Here is a 20,574-nt window from a genome sequence, read left to right as displayed (position 1 = left end):
TCAAAAAGTGGCTGGTACAATAGCTTAAGCTATACCAACAATACCATAACACAAAATGTGTGGTGTAAGAAATCAATAAGCCATACCCCATACTATCCCTCTTGTTGAGACATGACGCAGCCCATGGCTCACAATGTGCTGTAACATATGCTGTAACATGCAACCAAATTATGCAAATGAAAGGTGCTCCTGGAGCAGTTTGTGGGATGGTACTTTGCTCAGTGGCACCTCAATGGCACATTGGCGGTTTGGGATTTGAACCAGCAACCTTCTGATAATGGGTCCGCTTCCTTACCAGTTAAAAATAGAAACTGTTTATTCTTTTTACCTCTATTGTGCCACGCCTCTTTCATGCCAGGTAACATCAGATGAGTGAGTGTTTTAATAGAGTGCTTTGCAGTTTATTTTTTTACAACAGTGAATGAATACAGGACAACATAAAATTAAATTCCCTAACAAACTGCATCTGGTTGCCATTTGTATGAAGGTCTTCCTCACCAGAATGCACTTTCATTGGCGACAGTTGTAAAGGCAGAGAGGCTGCTGTGTTGCACTCCAGATTAATCATGCACAAGCTGAAATTGTAGAGATTTTAGTGCTCTATTAGTTGTCCCCAAGGCGTTAAAGGGCAGACATCTGTGTTCATGTCTGTATTCTAGCAGCTGCAGTTTTAGGGAATCAAACCTAAAATGCTTCCTACATGGCATGTTTTGGAATAATTTCTTGTTTATAGTTTTCTGTTCAGAACTGGAATTTCTTTATTAATAAGACTCTTGTCTTTGTTCTTTTGCATGATTGCTTGTTCTGCTGGCTACTTTTGGAAACCCTCCAGAACTAAAACAATGACCAGAATGAAAATATTAAGTATGCAAACGCACTTTATGCTACGCTATTCCTACGGGGACCCTGAATAACCATAGTGAAAGAACCTCCTAAGTATAAAAATAAGTTGTATGCATCAATGCTAGAAATGGTTACATTCAGTTTTCTAATATGTTATTTTAAAAAATCTTAATAAAAGGTTAACCAAACATATTTGAGGTCATTTCAAATGAATCCATTTATTGATCGACTTTACCACAGTTATTGTTGCTAATATTATATTAAATAGCTTCTAATATGATGAGCCTAAATTAACTTGTTTTTGTGAAGGTAACAATTCACAGTTGATAGGAATCTAGTCTAATGCAACATGTTTAACATACACATAATCCATATATCATCAATTCAAGTTATGAATTGATCTCTTCATCGAAGGTAACTTGAAAGCACGTTGTAAGTCGCTCTGGATAAGGGCGTCTGCTAAATGCCGTTAATGTAAATGTAAATGTTATGATATGATGTGCTCAAGATAGACCAATGTAAAGTGATATACATTGACAGATAATTTTCTGCATCAATAAACATGTATGATGACAACAACAACATTTATTTTTTATATAGCCCATAATCACATACAGTATGTCTGAATGGGCTTTGACAGACCCTACAGTTGACACCCCCCACACTTGACCCTTCTGCACACAAGGAAAAACTCCATTAGAAAGAAACCTTGGGAAGGAGTGATACAGAGGGATGCCCTTCCAGGGTAGACTGAGCCTGCAATTCAGTGCAGGGTTATGACTTGTCCAAGAAAAGATAAATAGGTGTAGTGGTGGTACAAACTCCAAAGTATATAGTATAGTGAAGTGAATTGAGCTTTATAGTGAAATTAAATATTATTTCTCCGGAACCTGGTGCTACATGTAACATTTGAACAATTAAACAGAGTCACATACTGACATAAAGTGCATGTGTGCAAACGAGACACAGGCAGTGCAAGAGTAACATTCAACAAAAAACTACAATGAGACAGACAGCACTAAACTAGTCAAATGAGCAAAGTAAAATAGTGCAAATACTGCTGTGCAAAAAGGAATGGTGCATTAATAAATAATATTACAGATAGATAATATTACTCGATATGACAGAGGAAGTGTGAGTGTGTCAGTCCAGAGTGGAAAGTCCCTGAGTGTTTAGGTGTCTGAGGGCCTGTGGGATGAAGCTGTTGCAGAGACTGGCAGTGGGGGCCCGAATGCTTCTGTACCTTTATCCAGATGGCAGGAGAGTGAAGAGTGCATGTGAGGGGTGTGTGGCGTCCTTCACAATGCCAGTGGCTTTCTGGATGCAGCATGTGTTGTAAATGTCTGTTATGGAGGGAAGAGAGACTCTGATGATCTTCTTAGCTGTAACAGGCAGTCATGTCTTATTCATCCTCTTGGGTTCTTTGCTCACTCCCTCGCTCTTTGTGACAACGTTAGAATCGGGATAAACGTGTGCAGCCACTCTGTCAGCTGGAGGGCTGATGATGATGGCTCTTTGTGAGGACCGTGACCCTTGCGCTGCCCACATGACTGCTCTGTGTAGAATGTGTGTGTGTGCACATCAGAGTGTGTAAAGAGCCCCAACTGATTAGAGGATTTTGCCTCCGCAGCTCTGGAAGCTTATCTTTTTCCATCAGGGCTCTGCGTCCCACATCTAGGCTGCTGCTCAGCTTTGCGGGAATTTGGCACCCGTTTTATCTCATCCACTGGGACGTTGCAGCGGATGTGAGAATGATTTAGTGGAAAGAGGGCTTCATATCTGCACAATGGGGAAATCTGTAACACTCTAGCAGTGAAAAGAGTCAGGTAGAAATGCAGCATGCTCATGACAATAAAAGATCCGGTGGCGGCTTATGAAAAGAAAAAGAAAAAATGTGACCACATCCATACTTTCCATAATTTCACAGAATGTCCTCTGGTTGGTGACCTCACAGGGCAGAGCAGTTACAGATGTAAAGATCCTTGATACATCTATTAGCTGATGAAATGTAAATATGCTGGTGGCACTTTACACAGATGCATGAATTCTGCTGCCTGAGTGGTACATGAAAACTACTGAACACCATGGACCTATAGCCAAATCAGTCCTTTACTTTCCCTCATGATATTTTTAGCATCTCTTCTCTCAACCTCTGTTTTTGTGTGTTAGAACCGTAATGACACGCCCACTCTCTACTTATTCTGCAGCACAGTTGGGCCTTGTGTGGAGTTTAATGGAGCAGGGTGTTTTCACATCCATGAAGCCCCTCTGGGTAACAGTGGTGTCTGAAAGCTGCTTGAGATTAGCTCCTGTAATCCCAGTGTTGGCGAACTGGTAGAGAAAGTGTCAGAGAGGTTTTATTTTACCTCCTCCTGGTGACTCCACCAACGTTACATCATCGGCCTGCCCCCAGGAATTCAGCAAACAAATACAGAACTATCACACATATGGTTACTTCTAGTATAAATGACTAAATTACTAAAAACATCTGGTATAATTATCATGGGAAAAGGATGTATTCACATGACTCAGTGACAGAACAGAGCACATGGACACTCACATCAGCACTCAAGACACAGTAAAATACAATGACCAGACCTGGACTAGACATAATGAGGACACATTTATACTTAACATGACAGGTACACACCATTGGGGACTCGGAATGTAGAACAATTATAAATCACAGCTGAGCCTTTACTAAGAACAGTCACTCTCCAGTCATTGGTTAGCAACTGTAACTAGGCCCTGACATACTGAGACATACTGAGGGCTGTCAAGACTCAAAAAAGTGTGTGGCCAGATTTCTGCATGCTGAACAGGCATGTCACTGTATCGATGCAGGAAATCTCCAGCGTGTAGGCGGGGCATGTATTCATGCTTATTAAATCCTGCATTTTACATTCCTCTGTTGAACGGATACATGAAAAGATCTGCATCTGATTTATGAGCATCCCAAATCGGAATAGAATAATTTATGACTTGTGCTGTTCGTACGAGTAACCAACCTGGGGTCCGCTAGAGATCGCAGGAGGTCTGCGATCAAAGCTGAGTATCAAAGCTGAGTATCAAAATTACATTTTAAATTTACAAACCCAACAGAATAATCAAAACTGTTTAATCATGCAGGCTGTATAGACTCTACTTTGTAAAACAAGAACAGTAAGAACTGAACTCTGATGTCAGTGAAAATGCATAATTTAGACCTGTTTGTCTATTGGAATTTTCAGGCAACAGTATGTTACATTAGTTCAACATTAGCCGCCTACATTGAGAAAGTGGTTGAAACATACAGTTATTAAGAAAGAAAATGGCAGCCAGAAGTATATCAGTTTTACACTCTCCTTTTCCCCCTCCAGACTTGGATGTTCAGTACAGTTCTCCGTTCCTCACTCTCTAAACTTCACTTTCTTGAAGACCCAAGAACAAAAAGACAAAATGATGCCAGGAGGGCTTTCGGGGCTGAAGACCAGCACGCACATTGTGCCATGCTTCCTGTTTGTGGAGGTGAGTGTCTTGTCAATAACAGCTTAAAGATGAAACTCTTTAACAGATTTTAAACCCCTACCATTCTAGAAGCCATATACACTAGGATTTTGTAAGTTGTCCTAGTTACAAAGAAATAATCAGTCTATAATTTCAGTGGTTGTTTTATTTGAACAGTGATATACAATTACATTTACAGCATTTATCAGACACCCTTATCCAGAGCGACTTACAATCAGTATTTACAGGGACAGTCCCCCTGGAGCAACTTAGGGTTAAGTGTCCTGCTCAGGGACACAATGGTTATAAGTGGGATTTGAACCTGGGTCTTCTGGTTCACAGGCGAGTGTGTTACTCACTAGGCTACTACCACCCACCAGACAGAACAATCTCAATGAAATCCAGAAAAATACATTTTAAAATGTATCACATTTTAAAATTAAATCACATTTTCAAGTATTTGATCCCTTTTGCAAATTATGCTTTAGTATTTGGTAGCAAAATGTTTATTGGCAATCACAGAGTTCAGACGTTTCTCATATTTGACCACAGTGTTTGCACATATCTGTGGGGGATTTTGTCCCAATGCTTTACTTTACTTTACTTTTGTAGCACACTTGGCTAAATTAATAACCAGTGCGGGAGAGGGTTGTGTTCGTTCACTCCTTTATTGCACAACTGCAATCACACACGAAACTCAAATGAACAGTGCGAACTCGGCATGCACGCTACTCCGGCTCTAATTCAGCGGCCGTGTAGAGCACTCGTCCTACTGTTCCTTTGGTGCCGCCCTAGCGGCGGGTGTTCGTTATGACATTTGCAGAAGGCAGGAATTATACATACAGTTTTGCCATGACTCTGTGCCCAAACATACAGGATATTAGGAAATACAAAAAAAAACACAATGGGGGAGGCCCAGAATGATCCCAAAGTGTCCAGATCCCTACACTTTATTTAGCAGACGCTTTTATCCAAAGCGACTTACAAGAGGAAGACACCAGCAATTTTTGTTCGATTTCTATAGAATATTGAGTTTACAAACTAAGAGCCCTGATAAGGCTTAGACTTGTCATTGAAGAGCATGCTCAGAGATTGTTAGGTGCTAGACGAAAAAAAATGATAATGTATTTATACAGTTTTGTATTGTTTGTGCAATGTGTACGCATGTGCGTGTGTAAGTGTTAGATTTGTCTGTAATATTTTTTGAATAAGAGGGTTTTCACCTGCTTCTTAAAAGTGGTGATAGTCTCGGCTAGTCGTGTGGAGGAGGGCAGGTTGTTCCACCAGCCAGGGACAACAACGGAGAACAGAGATGATTGGAATCGGAGACCCCGTGAAAAAGGAATTTTTAGTCTCCTTTCGTTTGCCGATCTGAGAGAGCGTGCAGGAGTGTAGCTAGGTAGTATTGTGTTGATGTAGGAGGTAGTATTGTAGCTTCTGTGCAGGGGTGTAGCTAGGTAGTATTGTGTTGATGTAGGAGGTAGTATTGTAGCTTCTGTGCAGGAGTGTATCTAGGTAGTATTGTGTTGATGTAGGAGGTAGTATTGTAGCTTCTGTGCAGGGGTGTAGCTAGGTAGTATTGTATTGATGTAGGAGGTAGTATTGTAGCTTCTGTGCAGGGGTGTAGCTAGGTAGTAGTGTGTTGATGTAGGAGGTAGTATTGTAGCTTCTGTGCAGGGGTGTAGCTAGGTAGTATTGTGTTGATGTAGGAGGTAGTATTGTAGCTTCTGTGCAGGGGTGTAGCTAGGTAGTAGTGTGTTGATGTAGGAGGTAGTATTGTAGCTTCTGTGCAGGAGTGTAGCTAGGTAGTATTGTATTGATGTAGGAGGTAGTATTGTAGCTTTTGTGCAGGGGTGTAGCTTCTGTGTAGCAGTGTAGCTAGGTAGTAGTGTGTTGATGTAGGAGGTAGTATTGTAGCTTCTGTGCAGGAGTGTAGCTAGGTAGTATTGTGTTGATGTAGGAGGTAGTATTGTAGCTTCTGTGCAGGAGTGTAGCTAGGTAGTAGTGTGTTGATGTAGGAGGTAGTATTGTAGCTTCTGTTCAGGAGTGTAGCTAGGTAGTATTGTGTTGATGTAGGAGGGCGCAGTTCCATTTACAGCCCTGTAGGCAGCATCAAGGATTTGAACTCAATGCGAGCAGCTACCGGGAGCCAGTGGAGGGAGGTAAGAAGAGGTGTAACATGGGTGTATTTTGGCTGATTAAAGATGAGACGGGCTGCCATATTGTGGATCATCTGGAGTGGTTTTATGCTCTTTGTAGATCCTCTCCAAGCAATTTGGAGAAAAAATTAAAGGTACATTTTGTATCTGAGACACACTTAAAAAATTGTGAACCTAGTGTGACATCTAGCATTGTAGAACAGTACACAGTGTACCACATAACATGGTACACTGTTTCAGTTTCAATAAAGTTGTGTTGACTGCAACATATAAGTCATGGTACTTCCTTGCTTGGTTCTCTTCCTGCTCAACTAACATAACAGTACATGGGCCCCATCCATCCTCCCTTTGATGCAGTGCAGTTGTTTCCACCTCCATTTTTGACGGGGGATGGTGTTCATGGAGTCAGAGGCAGTATTCCTCATCCTCCAGACTCGGCGTGTTGAATTGATACCAAAGAGAAGTAGGAATTTCAGTCTTTCATGGCGTAGTGTGTTACAATTGTACCATGGTCATAGCAGCCTTGAGATAATTGACAAGTTCCTCCTAGTAGTAGTTCTGGGCTGATTCCACAATGTTCTCTTCATCATTGAAACTCCTTCTAGTTCATTCCAGCCTTGTCTATGTCCACAACCTTGTCCCTGACATCCTTGGTGTATTGTTTCTATGGACCATACATTTTTAAAAAATATATATTAATTTTGTTCTGTGGCTCACTGTTCAAATAAACCTACCATTGAAATAAGAGACCACTCATTTCTTTGTTAGTGGGAATTGAGTGGTACCATTGAGGTGCACCAACTTTTTTTCCCTCCTATCTGGGAAAACTACACAAAATATTTATTGTATAAATGTGTATATTAATAGACACAAGCTTATTGTGATAAACCAGAGCACTGAACCAGGATTGAGTCCATAAATAAGCAATGTGAGGAGCTTGGTTCAGTTTACCCTGTTACCAGAACCATACACAGAAGAAAGTCAATTTGTTATATGTATCTTGGAGGGGAGGAACTAACTACTCACCCAACCATTTAATTTTAGTTTGCATAACACAAAGTTACCCCTTGTACTGTACACAGGGGATGTTAGTTGTTGTCACAAATGTGACCTCTGGTGTAGACATTCCTGCTCAGAACTCTGGGACTTCAACCTAAGGGAAACCAAAAGAATTATGTCTACCATTGTGTCCCTGAGCAAGACACTTAACCCTAAATTGCTCCAGGGGGGGACTGCCACTGTAACTACTGATTGTAAGTCGCACTGGATAAGGGCGTTTGATAAATGCCATAAATGTAAATGCAAATGTTGGAAATATATTGATTTATATTATTGTTATTATATTATATTATTCTTCATATTATATATTGTATACATAGTAAATATTAAATAATCTAAAAATGTATTAAATAATACATCAATATAGTTCTATTTCATTAACTGAATGACATTTATTTTTAAAACATGACACTGGAACATGGAAACACCAATAAATTAATATAAAAAATAAAAAAGGAAATACAACATTTTCAAAGGGACAACTGTCCTTCAATAAGTATAAATAAAAACTTCTGAATAACAGAAAAAATCCCTGAGTGGAAAAAACATCAAACAAAATGCAAGGTAAAGGCGCAGTCTGATTGGCCAGTCTTGGCTAGTCCTTCAGTTGTCTGTGGACTTTTTCTTCTCCTGGTGTCTTAACTCACAGATCCTTTATGGACATTTGTATGTCTGAAATCTTAGCCCCGTGGGTGTTGTAGAGCAACGGCATTTGTAAAAGATATTAAAATAAAAGAAAGAGATGAGGTGGGTCCCACTACTGGTAATACAGTGTATTCACGCCCATTTTTTTTGCTAATTAATAAAAAATAAACAACTGAAATATTCATATGGACATAAGTATTCACACACTGTGTTATAAAAATCAGTAATTAAATTCTGGTGCACTGCAATTGTTCAAAAGCATCTTTGAGAAAAGTCTGTGTTTAATTAAATAGTTTGAACATGATTTGGAAAGCTACACACTTTTCTGTATTTGGCCTTACAGTCAAAAGTAAATAGGACAGCCAGAAGGACTTTTAGAACTAAATTCTAAATTCAGTAGTCAGGGGACAAGAGCCATGGTAAGAAAGGTACCAAGAACTCAAATATCACTGTGGCCAATGTACAGTGATCTTATATTAGTCCTTAATTAATACAGGTCCTCAACCAATATATTAATCCAATAAAAATATATTTGTATAGTCTTATCCAGTAAAGCTTTAAGCTTCTTGGGGTCAAGTTGACCTTGTTGACCCCTCTTGTCAGATTTGACTTCAGTAGAACAGGCCCACAAGGAGGGTGCGGACCATTCCATTCGCTGTGCTTTTGCCGTCTCCCAACAATGGGCAGACACTCAATCCCTAGTTGCACCTAAATAATAGTAATAAGTAAAGAGAAACACAAATAAAAACAAAGACAGAATCATACAGGTGTCAGGACAGAACAGATCATTACAAAAATGTACTTACTGATGTGCATGTGGAAGTTTCTCACCAATGTATTGCAATATAAATTCTAGTATATAGCAATATATGTTTGTCTTTTAGTCTGTTCCCACTATATTTTCTCATAGATAGACAATGCTTTTGGATTGAATCTTTTCATTCTTTATGCAGTGTGAAATGCTCCAAGCTGCTCTGCACACTCTGCCTGGTCTTGATGCATCAGTATCTTTCTCTCACTCTCTCTTTCTGCTTAATCTTCCTGCTTCCACCAAACTGCAGTTCACTGTTTTCAGCAGCAGGTAGCACATTGCACTCCCTCTGACTCTTTCCAACAGCTTGTAGTCCTTAGAGTTTATGAGTTACAAATTTATCATGTACATCCATAATAATAATTCTGTAAGAGTAATATATGTATTGCTCTTAAAAGCACAATAATAATCACTTATAATCTACTATCAGGAGTAATACCCACCCTCTCATTAAAGTGAAAGTGAAGTGATTGTGAAACACAGCACAGCACATGGTGCACACAATGAAATGTGTCCTCTGCTTTTAACCATCACCCTTGGTCAGTGGGCAGCCATGAAAGGCACCCGGGTAGCAGTGTGTAGTGGTTCGCTTCCTTACAGAATTTTTTGTTCTCAAATTTTTTTTATTTTTTTTTTACAATTTTTCGTATCAATGTTCTCATTGTCAGTATATGCAGTATTTTCTTAGGATTGGTTACTGTAATATTATTCATGTTTCACTGTCTGTTCAACTGAACTTTATAAAAACAATAAGGACTAAGTGTCATTTAAATCAGACAAAAGTCAGCACAAGTCAGCATTATTTGACTCTTGATAACAGAACATTTTAGTTCTTACATTTTGACTTTACTCTTGACTTTGCCACCATCTGCTCAGTTTCAGATGCTAATGCAAAGTTTCTGATTAGCATTTTTTATATTAGCAATGTAAATGAGAGCACTGTTTCATCTGAGCAAGAGAAGGCTACCATATTCGTCGTGCCACTCTAGACTTTTTGTCTCTTCAGGTTGTCAGAGTTGACTGTTGTGGGGACTCTCTTTACATTTACAAGTTGCTCAGTTTGGTCTTCTTTTGTTCTGCTTTTAGTCCTTACTGTGAAGATTGTAGCTTTTGAACCATCAAAAATTCCAGTTCCACACTATTATGTGACATGCGGTTCACAGCATTTTTGGAAATCTATTGTGAATATTTAATTGCCTAGAGACTCAGATAGGTGTCTTTCAGAAATATGCACACAGTCAAAGGCTAAATTATTGCCTCCCCCCAGGAATTTGAAATTTTCCACTTGTGGGACTAATAAAGGATCATCCTATCTCATCTTATCTTATTATGGAACATTTTCTTAAACTTCTTCCCAATGTTTACAGCATTTATGAAACTTGAAATTCCACTGTCCATTAACATCCCTCCAAAAATAACCCTCAGAGACCTGGGCAATATGACCACTCTAAGGATTACAGAGCTCTCTCAACTAATCTAAAGATAAGAACAAAGGGGACATAAAATCCAAGACCTCTCTTTCTCCAGGAGACTCTCTTTCTCCAGGTCATCCATTCCTGCCAGAACTTCTAGAGAACAAAGAAATATCCTTTCTTTAATTCTCCTGGTAGATTGGATACTTTTGGACTCAGTGTCATTTGGTGGGACTATAGACTTTCCTCTCACATTGACCATGTTCAAAGGACATACCTAGTTAACTTAATGTTTTCTAGTTATTGACAAGAACACGGTACACCATGATACAGATGAATATGTGTGTACTGTTTGGTGTCTCTGTAACCACCAAGTTGTACCCTGAGTGAATGTGGAATGAGTGAATAGTGAGAGTGTAGTGCACAAGTTTCATATCACTTTGTTATAATGAGCATCAAAATGAACTCCTCTCTGGTCAGAAGGTCAAGGGGGGAGAAGCAATGCCAGCCCTCCCTGCAGCATCACACCATTGGCTAAGGCCTCAACCTGGGGTGTGGGCTTTCTGCAGCTAAACGTAGCAAAAGAAAAGCAGCAAGAAGTGAGAAGAAGTGGGAAAAGGCAGTGGAGAAGAAGTGGAAACCAAGAAGCAGCAGAAACAGAAAGCAGAAAAAAATAAACATCTAAACACGACTGAAAAGAAAAGACCAAGCAGCAACCACTCTGTGGTTTCACCCACAGAAGTATATAATTCAAGTCACATGGCCCACCATAGCAATGTCCAATTGAAAGGCTTTCAACAGCCTTTGCCATGAAACTCATTTGAAACTGAAATTGAGCTCAGATTTATCCCCTTGACCATCCGTGAGATGTTTCTGCAGCTTAATTGGAGTGTACCTGTGGAAGAAAACAGTTGATTGTACATAATTTGCAAAGACACACTTGTCTATATATGGTCCCACAATTGACAGTACATGCCAGAGCACAAACCAAGAATGAAGTCAAAGGAATTGTCTGTAGACGTCTTGAGGCACAAATCTGGGGAAGGTTACAGAAAAATTTCTGCTGCTGCAGTGGCCTCCATCATCCATAAGTTCAAAACCACCAGGACTCTTCTTAGAACTGGCCAGCCACCTAAACTGAGCGATCTGGTGAGAAGGACCTTAGTCAGGCAGGTGACCAAGAACCTAATGGTCAGAGGAGAACCTTCTAGAAGGACAAATATCTCTGCATGGCCTGTATGGTAGAGTGGCCAGATGAAAATATCCCCTATTATGAAAATTATTTTGCTTTTATATATTTTGCTTTTAAATGGTCCCCCTATACTGTATATGATGTCTCTTTCCGAAATTCAGCCATGGTGCAGAATTACAGCCATTTTTAGCCTGTCACACAATCCCTGGATGCATTGTTTTGTGTATTTGTCCGTGAAAGGGGGCAGTGGTGGCCTAGTAGTTAAGGAAGCGGCCCCATAATCAGAAGGTTGCTGGTTCGAATCCCGATCCGCCAAGGTGCCACTGAGGTGCCACTGAGCAAAGCACCGTCCCCACACACTGCTCCCCGGGCGCCTGTCATGGCCGCCCACTGCTCACTCAGGGTGATGGGATAAATGCAGAGGACAAATTTCACTGTGTGCACCGTGTGCTGTGCTGCTGTGTATCACATGTGACAATCACTTCACTTTTTTTTTCACTTTTTTTTTTTATGCAAACGAGGATGAGAGATGCAGATGCAGCGTCTCGCGTGATTAAACTTTTGTGCTCATTTTTACATTCAATTATTAAGCAATTGGCACATTTTGGGAAATTCTCTGGGGGGGCAAAGCATAAGAAACTAGAAGTAACCTTTAGCCTTATGACGATATAAGGGGAGACTTTCTGAACAGCGAAGCAGAATGGCCAAAGCACTCTTTATAAATATCGCCATTTCTAGCCACTGCAGGACCACAGATGAGATAGGGGAACTCAGATTAATATTAAATAATCTCACAAAGAGAAATTTAGGCACATGAAAGCCTGCCTAAAGTTCACCTGAAGGACTCTCAGACCATGAGAAACAATATTCTCTGGTCTTTGGTATGAATTCCAGGCGTCACGTTTGGAGGAAACCAGGCACCACTCATCACCAGGCCAATACCATCCCTACAGTAAAGCATGGTGGGGACAGCATGGTGGTGGAAATGTTTTCCACCTATAGGAACTGGGAGATTGTTCAGGATAGAGCTTACTGCAGCAATGACATCCTGCATGAAAACTGCTTCAGAGCGCTCTTGAGCTCAGCCTGAGGCAACGGTTCATCTTTCAGCAGGACAACGACCCTTAGCACACAGCCAAGTTATCAAAGGAGTGGCTTCAGGACAACTGTCCTTGAGTGTCCCAGCCGGAGCCCAGACTTACATCTGACTGAACATCTCTGGATAGATTTTAAAATGGCTGTGCTCAAATGCTTCCCATGAAACCTAGTGGTGCTTGAAAGGTGGGCCAAACTGGCCATGGATAAGTGTGCCAAGCTTGTGGCATCATATTCAAAAAGACTTGAGCCTGTGATTGCTGTGAAAGGTACATTGATCAAGAATTGAAGTATTGATCAAAAGTTGTGAATAATTACATACATGGTATTTCTCAGATTTTGTCAGGATCCGGTCCGAAATGGGGGTTACTCCGGTCCGGGTCAGGATCAGGATCCGGACCGGAGTTTCATTGTTGTCCTGTGTAATGTTCCCTAATCGTTTTCACCTGTGTTTAATTGTATAAAGCTGCCCTGTTCGTTTCTGTCCGCGGTCAGGTCTTTGAAGTTATGTTCCGTGTTCACTAGTGTCTTCGTCTCGGATGTCTCCCCTGTCCTGTGATTCACTAATTAAACCCCTGTTCCGTGATGTCAGGTGAAAGCGTCCTTCATTCCTCGTCATTCCTCGTCACTCCATGTCCTCCTCTCCGTTCACCCACCGCGTCATGCCCGCATGGACGTGACAGATTTCTCAAAACCTGAGGAAAAATGCATTTAATTCATTGAATGGAAGAAGGAAAATGTGGATGCGCTGTGAATACTTTCCAGATGCACTGTATAGGTTATTCTACTTACTGCCACATGCTTTCATGCTGCAGGTTGTAAAAGTTTAGGCTACGGCATTGAGAACCGATGCTAATTATCTGGGCAATATTCTCTAACAGCAGTCAAGCTGTCGTTTGTGTTAAACAAATTGTGAATTTCTTATAACATTAAAACAAAAGATGACTTACTCTGTGCCGGAAGTGATTCTCGGAGCTTCATCTTTATCATTGTTTTCACCACAAGCAGCAGAATAAAGCAAAGATTTCCCGTTTTTTCACCTTTTGATTGGTTGTTGTGTTCGCTGCTTTTTCTTATTGGCTCTTGTGTTGACCTTTCCTTTTTTTGATTGGCTGGTAACTGACTGGCTCTTGGACCCAGAGGAGATGTCTTGTTTCATAGTGAGGCGCTACTGTCTGTGGACTCATCAATTTCCTTTCAGTTCAGGCAGATTTTTTTTCTTCTGCATTTAATTTTTTACTCAGTAACGATTAGCTTTCCGAAGTAGTGAAGTAAAATACCTGAGTAAAATGTACTTGATCAAAAGTAAAATGATCCATTTTTTAATTTAAGTAATGTGAGTTACTACCTATGGGTAGGAATATGCTGACCCTTCCATGGCTTTGTAGGCAAGCATCAGTATTTATAATGTAAAGAAAACCAGTGGAGGGAACAGTCAGGTTCGTATGTCTAAGCAATTGGACATTTGCATATATTATACAGCAGCTGGAAGTAGGAAACAAAGACAATCTGAAAATATATCAGTTGTGATGTGTGTGTGTGTGTATGTGTACGAGCTTTATTAGTATTAAAGGCTTCTGTTCTCCCAGAGCAACCGTATACTGTGGACCGATGAACACACCCCCTCCTCTCTCTCCTCCTTTTCCGCTCCTTTCCACAACCATCAATTTCTGCTCTGCTTCACTCTCATCTCTCGGTCTCTCCCAGTGCCTTATCCTTTTCAGCCATTCGTTTTGCTCCTTAACGTGCTGATGATTGTGAAGGATTGCTCTTCTGTTTTGCTCTCCTCTCTTTTTTTACAACTGTGGAAATGCATGCGACAACCAGCGTGGGGACTGCAATCGCTCTTGTTCCACCACGACAAAGACAGCTCTACCATCTCACTTAGAAGCACTTATTTTACTCCTTTGGCCTCTGTTTAGCAGCTCCGGTGGCTTATTTTTTTCCTTCTCTCCTTCTGTCTTCCTAACACTGGGACCATGTTCTACTTCCAGCTGGTGATCATGGCTGGCACGGTTCTCCTGGCATACTACTTTGAATACACCGACACGTTCCCTGTGCACATACAGGGGTTCTTCTGCTTCGACAAGGCGTTCTCCAAGCCCTACCCAGGACCAGAGGACAACAGCAAGGCTCCCCCAGTGCTGGTTTACTCACTGGTCACCGCCATCCCCACTGTCACGGTAATTCCCACCTCCGCTGCACGTGCTTGCAACTTCTTAAAAATAAACCAACACAAAAAGATGATCCTTAGGTTCACTGTAGGGACAGGTTTCCTTTTTGTCAAACATTTATTGTACACAGTTATTATAAAAGGTTGGGGGGATATGCACATTAGTTGCATGAAAGTAATTACATTACGAGATTAATGTGCTTCTGTGTGCTGCAGGGCTGTGGGATTATTTATAAAGCAGAATAGCGGCAGGATGCAGGGGTCAGTTCTACACCATGTGGACGGCGCCTGCAGGAAGAGCTGACTTTCTTTCATCCACAGTAGTGGGCCTGACCAAATGTTAAAAAAAAATGCCAAATGCAAAAAGGCATATTCTGCATGAAAGAACCAATAATTTTTTAACCAATTCAGAGAGGACAAAGCATATTACAAACTCCATCACACCTTTTATTGCCAAGGATTTGTGTCTGTATTCAGACATAGAAAATCAGGTCTTTGGAGCTAAAACATAAAATCTGAAAGACTCATCAAGTTTTATTATCACACTGAATCGTAATCAAACCGAATCATGCCTAAAGATTCCCACTACTAGTACTAGTCGAACCTTTATCATTATTCAGTGAGTAGCATGTAAGTAAGTTGTAAGGCTATTAATACAACCACACTGTTTTACATACATACATACTGTATGCTATAAGCAGTAAAAAGTGCAGGACTTTAAGGGATGGGTTAGATTGTACGATAACAACAATGAAAAAAGAAAAAAAGAAACTTAAAAAAATTTTAGTAATCTGTAAGAATTAGCAAACAACAACAACAAAAACACTATTTACCTATATGCATGAATGAGACAGCAAACTGAAAAATTTTAACTTCTGAAATTAGAAAAAAACACATTAAACAAATGACAGCTATGATTTACTTATTTTCTACATTTTGAATATGAACCATGACGAGTTTGTCATACAGTGTTGTCCTCCAGCCCTAGTAGTGGATTGTCGATTCATACAGAGAAATTGTCATTGTGCTGATCGTTGTTTTAATGTGGTAGATTCTTTTTATTTTAATCTTGTACCAAACTTAAACATGATAACCGTCAACTTGCCGGCGTCTCAGGTCCATGGAGACAGGATTTCAGAGACATAATGAAATTGGACTGGTGCAGCACAACTTAATGTTTCGTGGTTTTCCATGATGACCTGGATCATTATGGTCATGGCAAGGTCATTCCCTCAGAAAAAAGAGAACATCAACCAATACTTAACAACAACTTTTATATTACCCAACATTTATTTCATAACAAATGCATCTTTACAGAGTAAAGTGGGTATTATGCAGAGGATATTAATGGTTTGGGTTTCTTTGTTCTTTATTGAACACTTCTGGCATAAAATACAGCAGGTTTGAGAGATGCATTTACAGTGAGTTATTTATGTTGTTATGCTGTATGCAAGTGACAGTAACACTGGCACAAATGTGATGTTATGGCACTAATTGGTGATTTATTTAGTGGAGGGGGTATGTAGACATAACAAGTAATAATCTTAACATTCAGTTCATGATCAGTGTGAATATGGTGAGTCTGATGATAAAGACTGAACACAGAGCAGAATTATGTATGTATTACACACATTTTGCTATTGCTGTAATTTATCATTATAATAATAAAGTTCAAAACCACTGTTGATGCTTTATTTCAAAGTGTTATGATCTGTATAAATCCAATAAAAAGCTATTACATAAAAAGTAATAATAGAGATTATTCTGATATAATTTTTGTGTAAAGATGCATCTCAGCAGTTTGTTTGTAGTGGAGGATCATAAGAAATGTGATTTTTCTTGATGTGTGTTTCTCTCTTCTCTGGTGCTCTGATTATTTTTGTGTGTAAGCTATTTCTGGCGCTGTATGTGCACTCATACATGAGATTCGCCTTCACTGAGAGTCTGTGTGTGGAGGCTCCTACATGCACGGATGTGTGTTGGAGTGTGTGGGTGGGTGGCTACACACCGCTTTTCTCTCAGCGGCAGTGATGGTGTTAAAGGAATCAGCAGCGAGCAGCTCAGCGTGTTCTGAGCAACCGCCTCAAGCCCAGAACACTAATCTAAATGCACTGCTGAAATCAGAGCATTTAAAATCCCATTGAACTATTAACAGCACAGTTTAAAGGAGAATCAAGTCAGCTGGTTCCTCAATCACTCACCATACAGTCATATAGTACCAAATCTAGAATCCCACAAATCTTTATAGCATATTGACAGTGATTTTATAAAACCTGTTTGCCATGGCCTTAGTAGCACTGAAAACAGTTCCTGTACATGTGGCTGTATCCTAATCACGTATAGGTGATGCCTGCTGGATATGGGTGATTGAGACCCTTTAAAGGTCTCCTGGCATGAATTTAATATATATGTATGTATGTATGTGTGTGTGTGTGTGTGTGTGTGTGTGTGTGTGTGTGTGTGTGTGTGTCTGTCTCTTAGTGGTCCCCTAATGCTGAAGTCCCTTTCTGATATTCAGCCTAGGTGAAAAATTACAGCCACTTTGAGCCAGTCACACAATGAGATTGGGTGATGGGTTAAATGCAGTGGACACATTTTGTTGTGTGCTATGCTGCAGTGTATGACAATGAAAATCACTTAACATTCACTTGACATCAAGTGAATCAGTCCTTAAACGTAATCTTAATAAAATGTTCCCTTGACTGAATTATGTAGAAAACCCATAGTTTTATTTATTGGGATTCTGCAGGTCCCCATATAAGCATTTTTCTGTTTATTTATTCATTGCAATATGTGCGATTCATTTGTTTTTAATCAGTTAATGATTTTAACACCACTTTTCACCCCAGCATTTCTCACTACAGAGTGAGAAAAATAGGCCATTGCGTTAGTAAATGCCCCCAGTGTTTTACCTGTGACACATCCAGACCTAGCAGCATCACCTGGCTCCATCATCTCAAATTTCAACTCACATCTCAAACACCAGCTGCTTCCCTCATGTTCTGAAACACTCACTAATTAGCGGCCTAATTAGGTGCGCAATTCACTGCTGTTTTGGCTTTAATGAGGGTAATAATTAGATGAGTTGATCTTCATCATTAGTTACTTACATTAGTTTACCCAACTATGAGGTTTTATCTCTCATACACTATCCATCATTCTATCTACCTAATCGGTAGACTTGGTCAATGCTGAATATATTCTAAACGCTTATCGATATTTATAGAGCGCCGACTGTGGTGAGTGTGAAGCTGGACACTCAGGTGTGTTACGTCCAGAGCCAAGTGGGGAAGGTCTGTCTGTCTTATGCAGGACTGCCACGTGCAGAACGTGTCCTTCTGGCATTGGTGGAGTTATGGCCCCGGCCTATGGACGTGGTTGGTTGCTTGAAACGTTTAAATGAGAGGCCCGGCAAACCAGCGAGAGGGCGGTGTTTATGCTGAGACTGGCGACGGTGCTCCTGTTTCCGTCCCGCGGTCATGTTTTGTGCTGCCTTGTATATTGCTCATTAGTTTACTGACTAATAAACGGAATAAACCTCCCTTTGTGGCATTTGTCCATGTTAGTAGGCTCGCTCACTGCTTTGTCATTGTCTTCAACCTCTAGATATGGGGATGTGACACATGGAGGATTGTGGGATTCATTCTTGCCCTTCGTTGTTTTGGGGGCACTGCGAGTGAGTACTGTGTAGAGTCGAGTAGAGTCCCTTCCTTTGCGGCACTGTTTGTTGTTTTTGTTTTTTTTGTTTTGGGGTAACCCTGGGTGGAGGTACGCGTTCAGGTGCGAGCTCTGCTTTTCTCCTAAAGACTAGCTAGTTATTTTTTATGACTAGGTAGGTAAGGATCTAAAGTTCTTTAGTGCCAGAGTTTGTGCCGTTCATGATTTTATGCCACTGTTAACTCGCTCACGATATTTATATATTATTAAATGCTATTTATGTACTTGAGTAACTAATAAAAAAATTGAGAATAGCTTTGGTGTTGGACGTGTTTGTGGCTGATTCTTTGGAGAATTATTGAAGATCACCGAATATTATATATGTGGTGGTGTCTCATCATGCCAGGAAGCTTAAGGAGTCTTTAGTTGCAGACGGTCATAGCTGGACTGTGTCAGGCTCTTGGAGAACCTCGCCGTCCTCTGCTGCCAGCTTGGTCAGTGAAATCAAGTTGCAGGAGCAACAAATGTAGTTGGATGCTGCTAAATTGTGGTCAGATGTGTTAAAGGGAAAGAAATTTGAAAATGAATAAGCGTCGAAAAAGGGGACAAATTAAACCCTCTACTCAGCCTTCTGACTCCTCCTGTCCCATCTTCCCTAACTGCTGATGATTTTTTTTCCCAACTTCAAGACCTCAAATCCTACTCTACCCTCTGAATATTCTACAATTGCTCTACATCAGTTTTATAAGCTCACATCAGATGAAATCATTCAGATCATATCTACAGGGTGGTATTAGCCTAGCAGGTAACACACTCGCCTATGAACCAGAAGACCCGGGTTCAAACCCAACTTACTACCATTGTGTCCCTGAGCAAGACGCTTAAGCCTGAGTGTCTCCAGGGGGGGACTGTCCCTGTAACTACTGATTGTAAGACGCTCTGGATAAGGGTGTCTGATAAATGCTAAATGTGATAAATGTAAATGTACAGGCAATCCAGCCATCTGTCCATTAGATCCAATCCCTTCTGCAATGCTCCAAAACATCTCTCCTGACCTCATGCCTTTCATTGCTTATATCATAAACGATTCAATCACATCCAGCCATGTACGATCTGCCTTTAAAACAGCCAGGGTTCTTCTAATCCTAAAGAAACCCACCGCTGATCCTACAGATATCAACAATTACCAACCAGTTTCTCTCCTCTCATTTCTTTCTAAAATCCTTGCGCGATGTGTCTACAATCAGCTATCATGTCATCTGTCACAGAACAACCTGTTAACCCTGTTTGACCCAGTTAACCACATGACTCTCTTGTCTATCCTGAAGAGGCTTGGAATTCAGGGCTCAGCATAGCAGTGGTTTGATTTCTACCTTGATGAGCAATCTTACCAAGTGACTTGGAAAGGATCCACCTCTCTCTCACATAGACTGTCCACTAGTCCTTCCCACCAGGAACATAAATATACATGCATAAAAAATGCATCAAATTTTGTGCACTTTGAGAAAGTTAATATGAGTCACCGCAATTTACAAATCACAACAATGTGCAAAATCACCATACATATTCCCAGCCTCTATCTTCACAACCATAACCCGGCACTAAAATTCGTAAATCACACAAACACCTACATTCCAATCAACATTAAAAGAGTTTTCTTCCCTGGAGAGAAGCGTACCCACAGTCACCAGGTAAGGGGGAGATTAAAGTCCTCGGCCACTGCTTCTAATATTGTGCTGCCGGTTCTCACTGCCAGCTATAACAGACCCAGTCCCTCTCTCTCTACCACATTTACCCCCACTAACTTATCTTCATCCGAAGCCAGTATAACACGCGATAGACACACCTCAGCCACAAGGTAGGTCACCTCATTGCTGTCTGCCCGATTTTGAAACCAAAGAACCAGTAGCCAAACCGGACGTTGCATAAAGGTGTGGCTTTCATCCATACTAGAGTCCAGCAGGTAACAAGGTTGATCCATTGTATGAAGTGTTTGTGTTGAAAGGAACAGTTTCTCTTCCGAAAAAGGCATTTCCGTTCCA

At 40.6% G+C, this 20,574-nt stretch overlaps 1 protein-coding gene across 2 annotated transcripts in view; it reads left to right on the top strand.

Annotated features, from left to right (window-relative positions):
- The window catches only part of plppr2b (phospholipid phosphatase related 2b), a 43,369-nt gene that overhangs the window by 3,045 nt on the left and 19,750 nt on the right, over positions 1-20,574 (top strand). For both annotated transcript variants that reach the window (XM_028974563.1, XM_028974564.1), the window contains exons 2-3: positions 4,203-4,350; positions 14,697-14,885. In XM_028974563.1, the coding sequence (XP_028830396.1) occupies positions 4,282-4,350; positions 14,697-14,885 (258 nt within the window). In that variant the 5' untranslated portion in view covers positions 4,203-4,281. The remainder of the gene's footprint in view (positions 1-4,202; positions 4,351-14,696; positions 14,886-20,574) is intronic.

The sequence above is a fragment of the Denticeps clupeoides genome, chromosome 3 (assembly GCF_900700375.1).
Source record: "Denticeps clupeoides chromosome 3, fDenClu1.1, whole genome shotgun sequence".
NCBI classification, from domain to species: domain Eukaryota; kingdom Metazoa; phylum Chordata; class Actinopteri; order Clupeiformes; family Denticipitidae; genus Denticeps; species Denticeps clupeoides.
The sequence above is the reverse complement of the archived record's forward strand: the minus strand, read 5'-3'. Positions and strand labels throughout refer to the sequence as shown.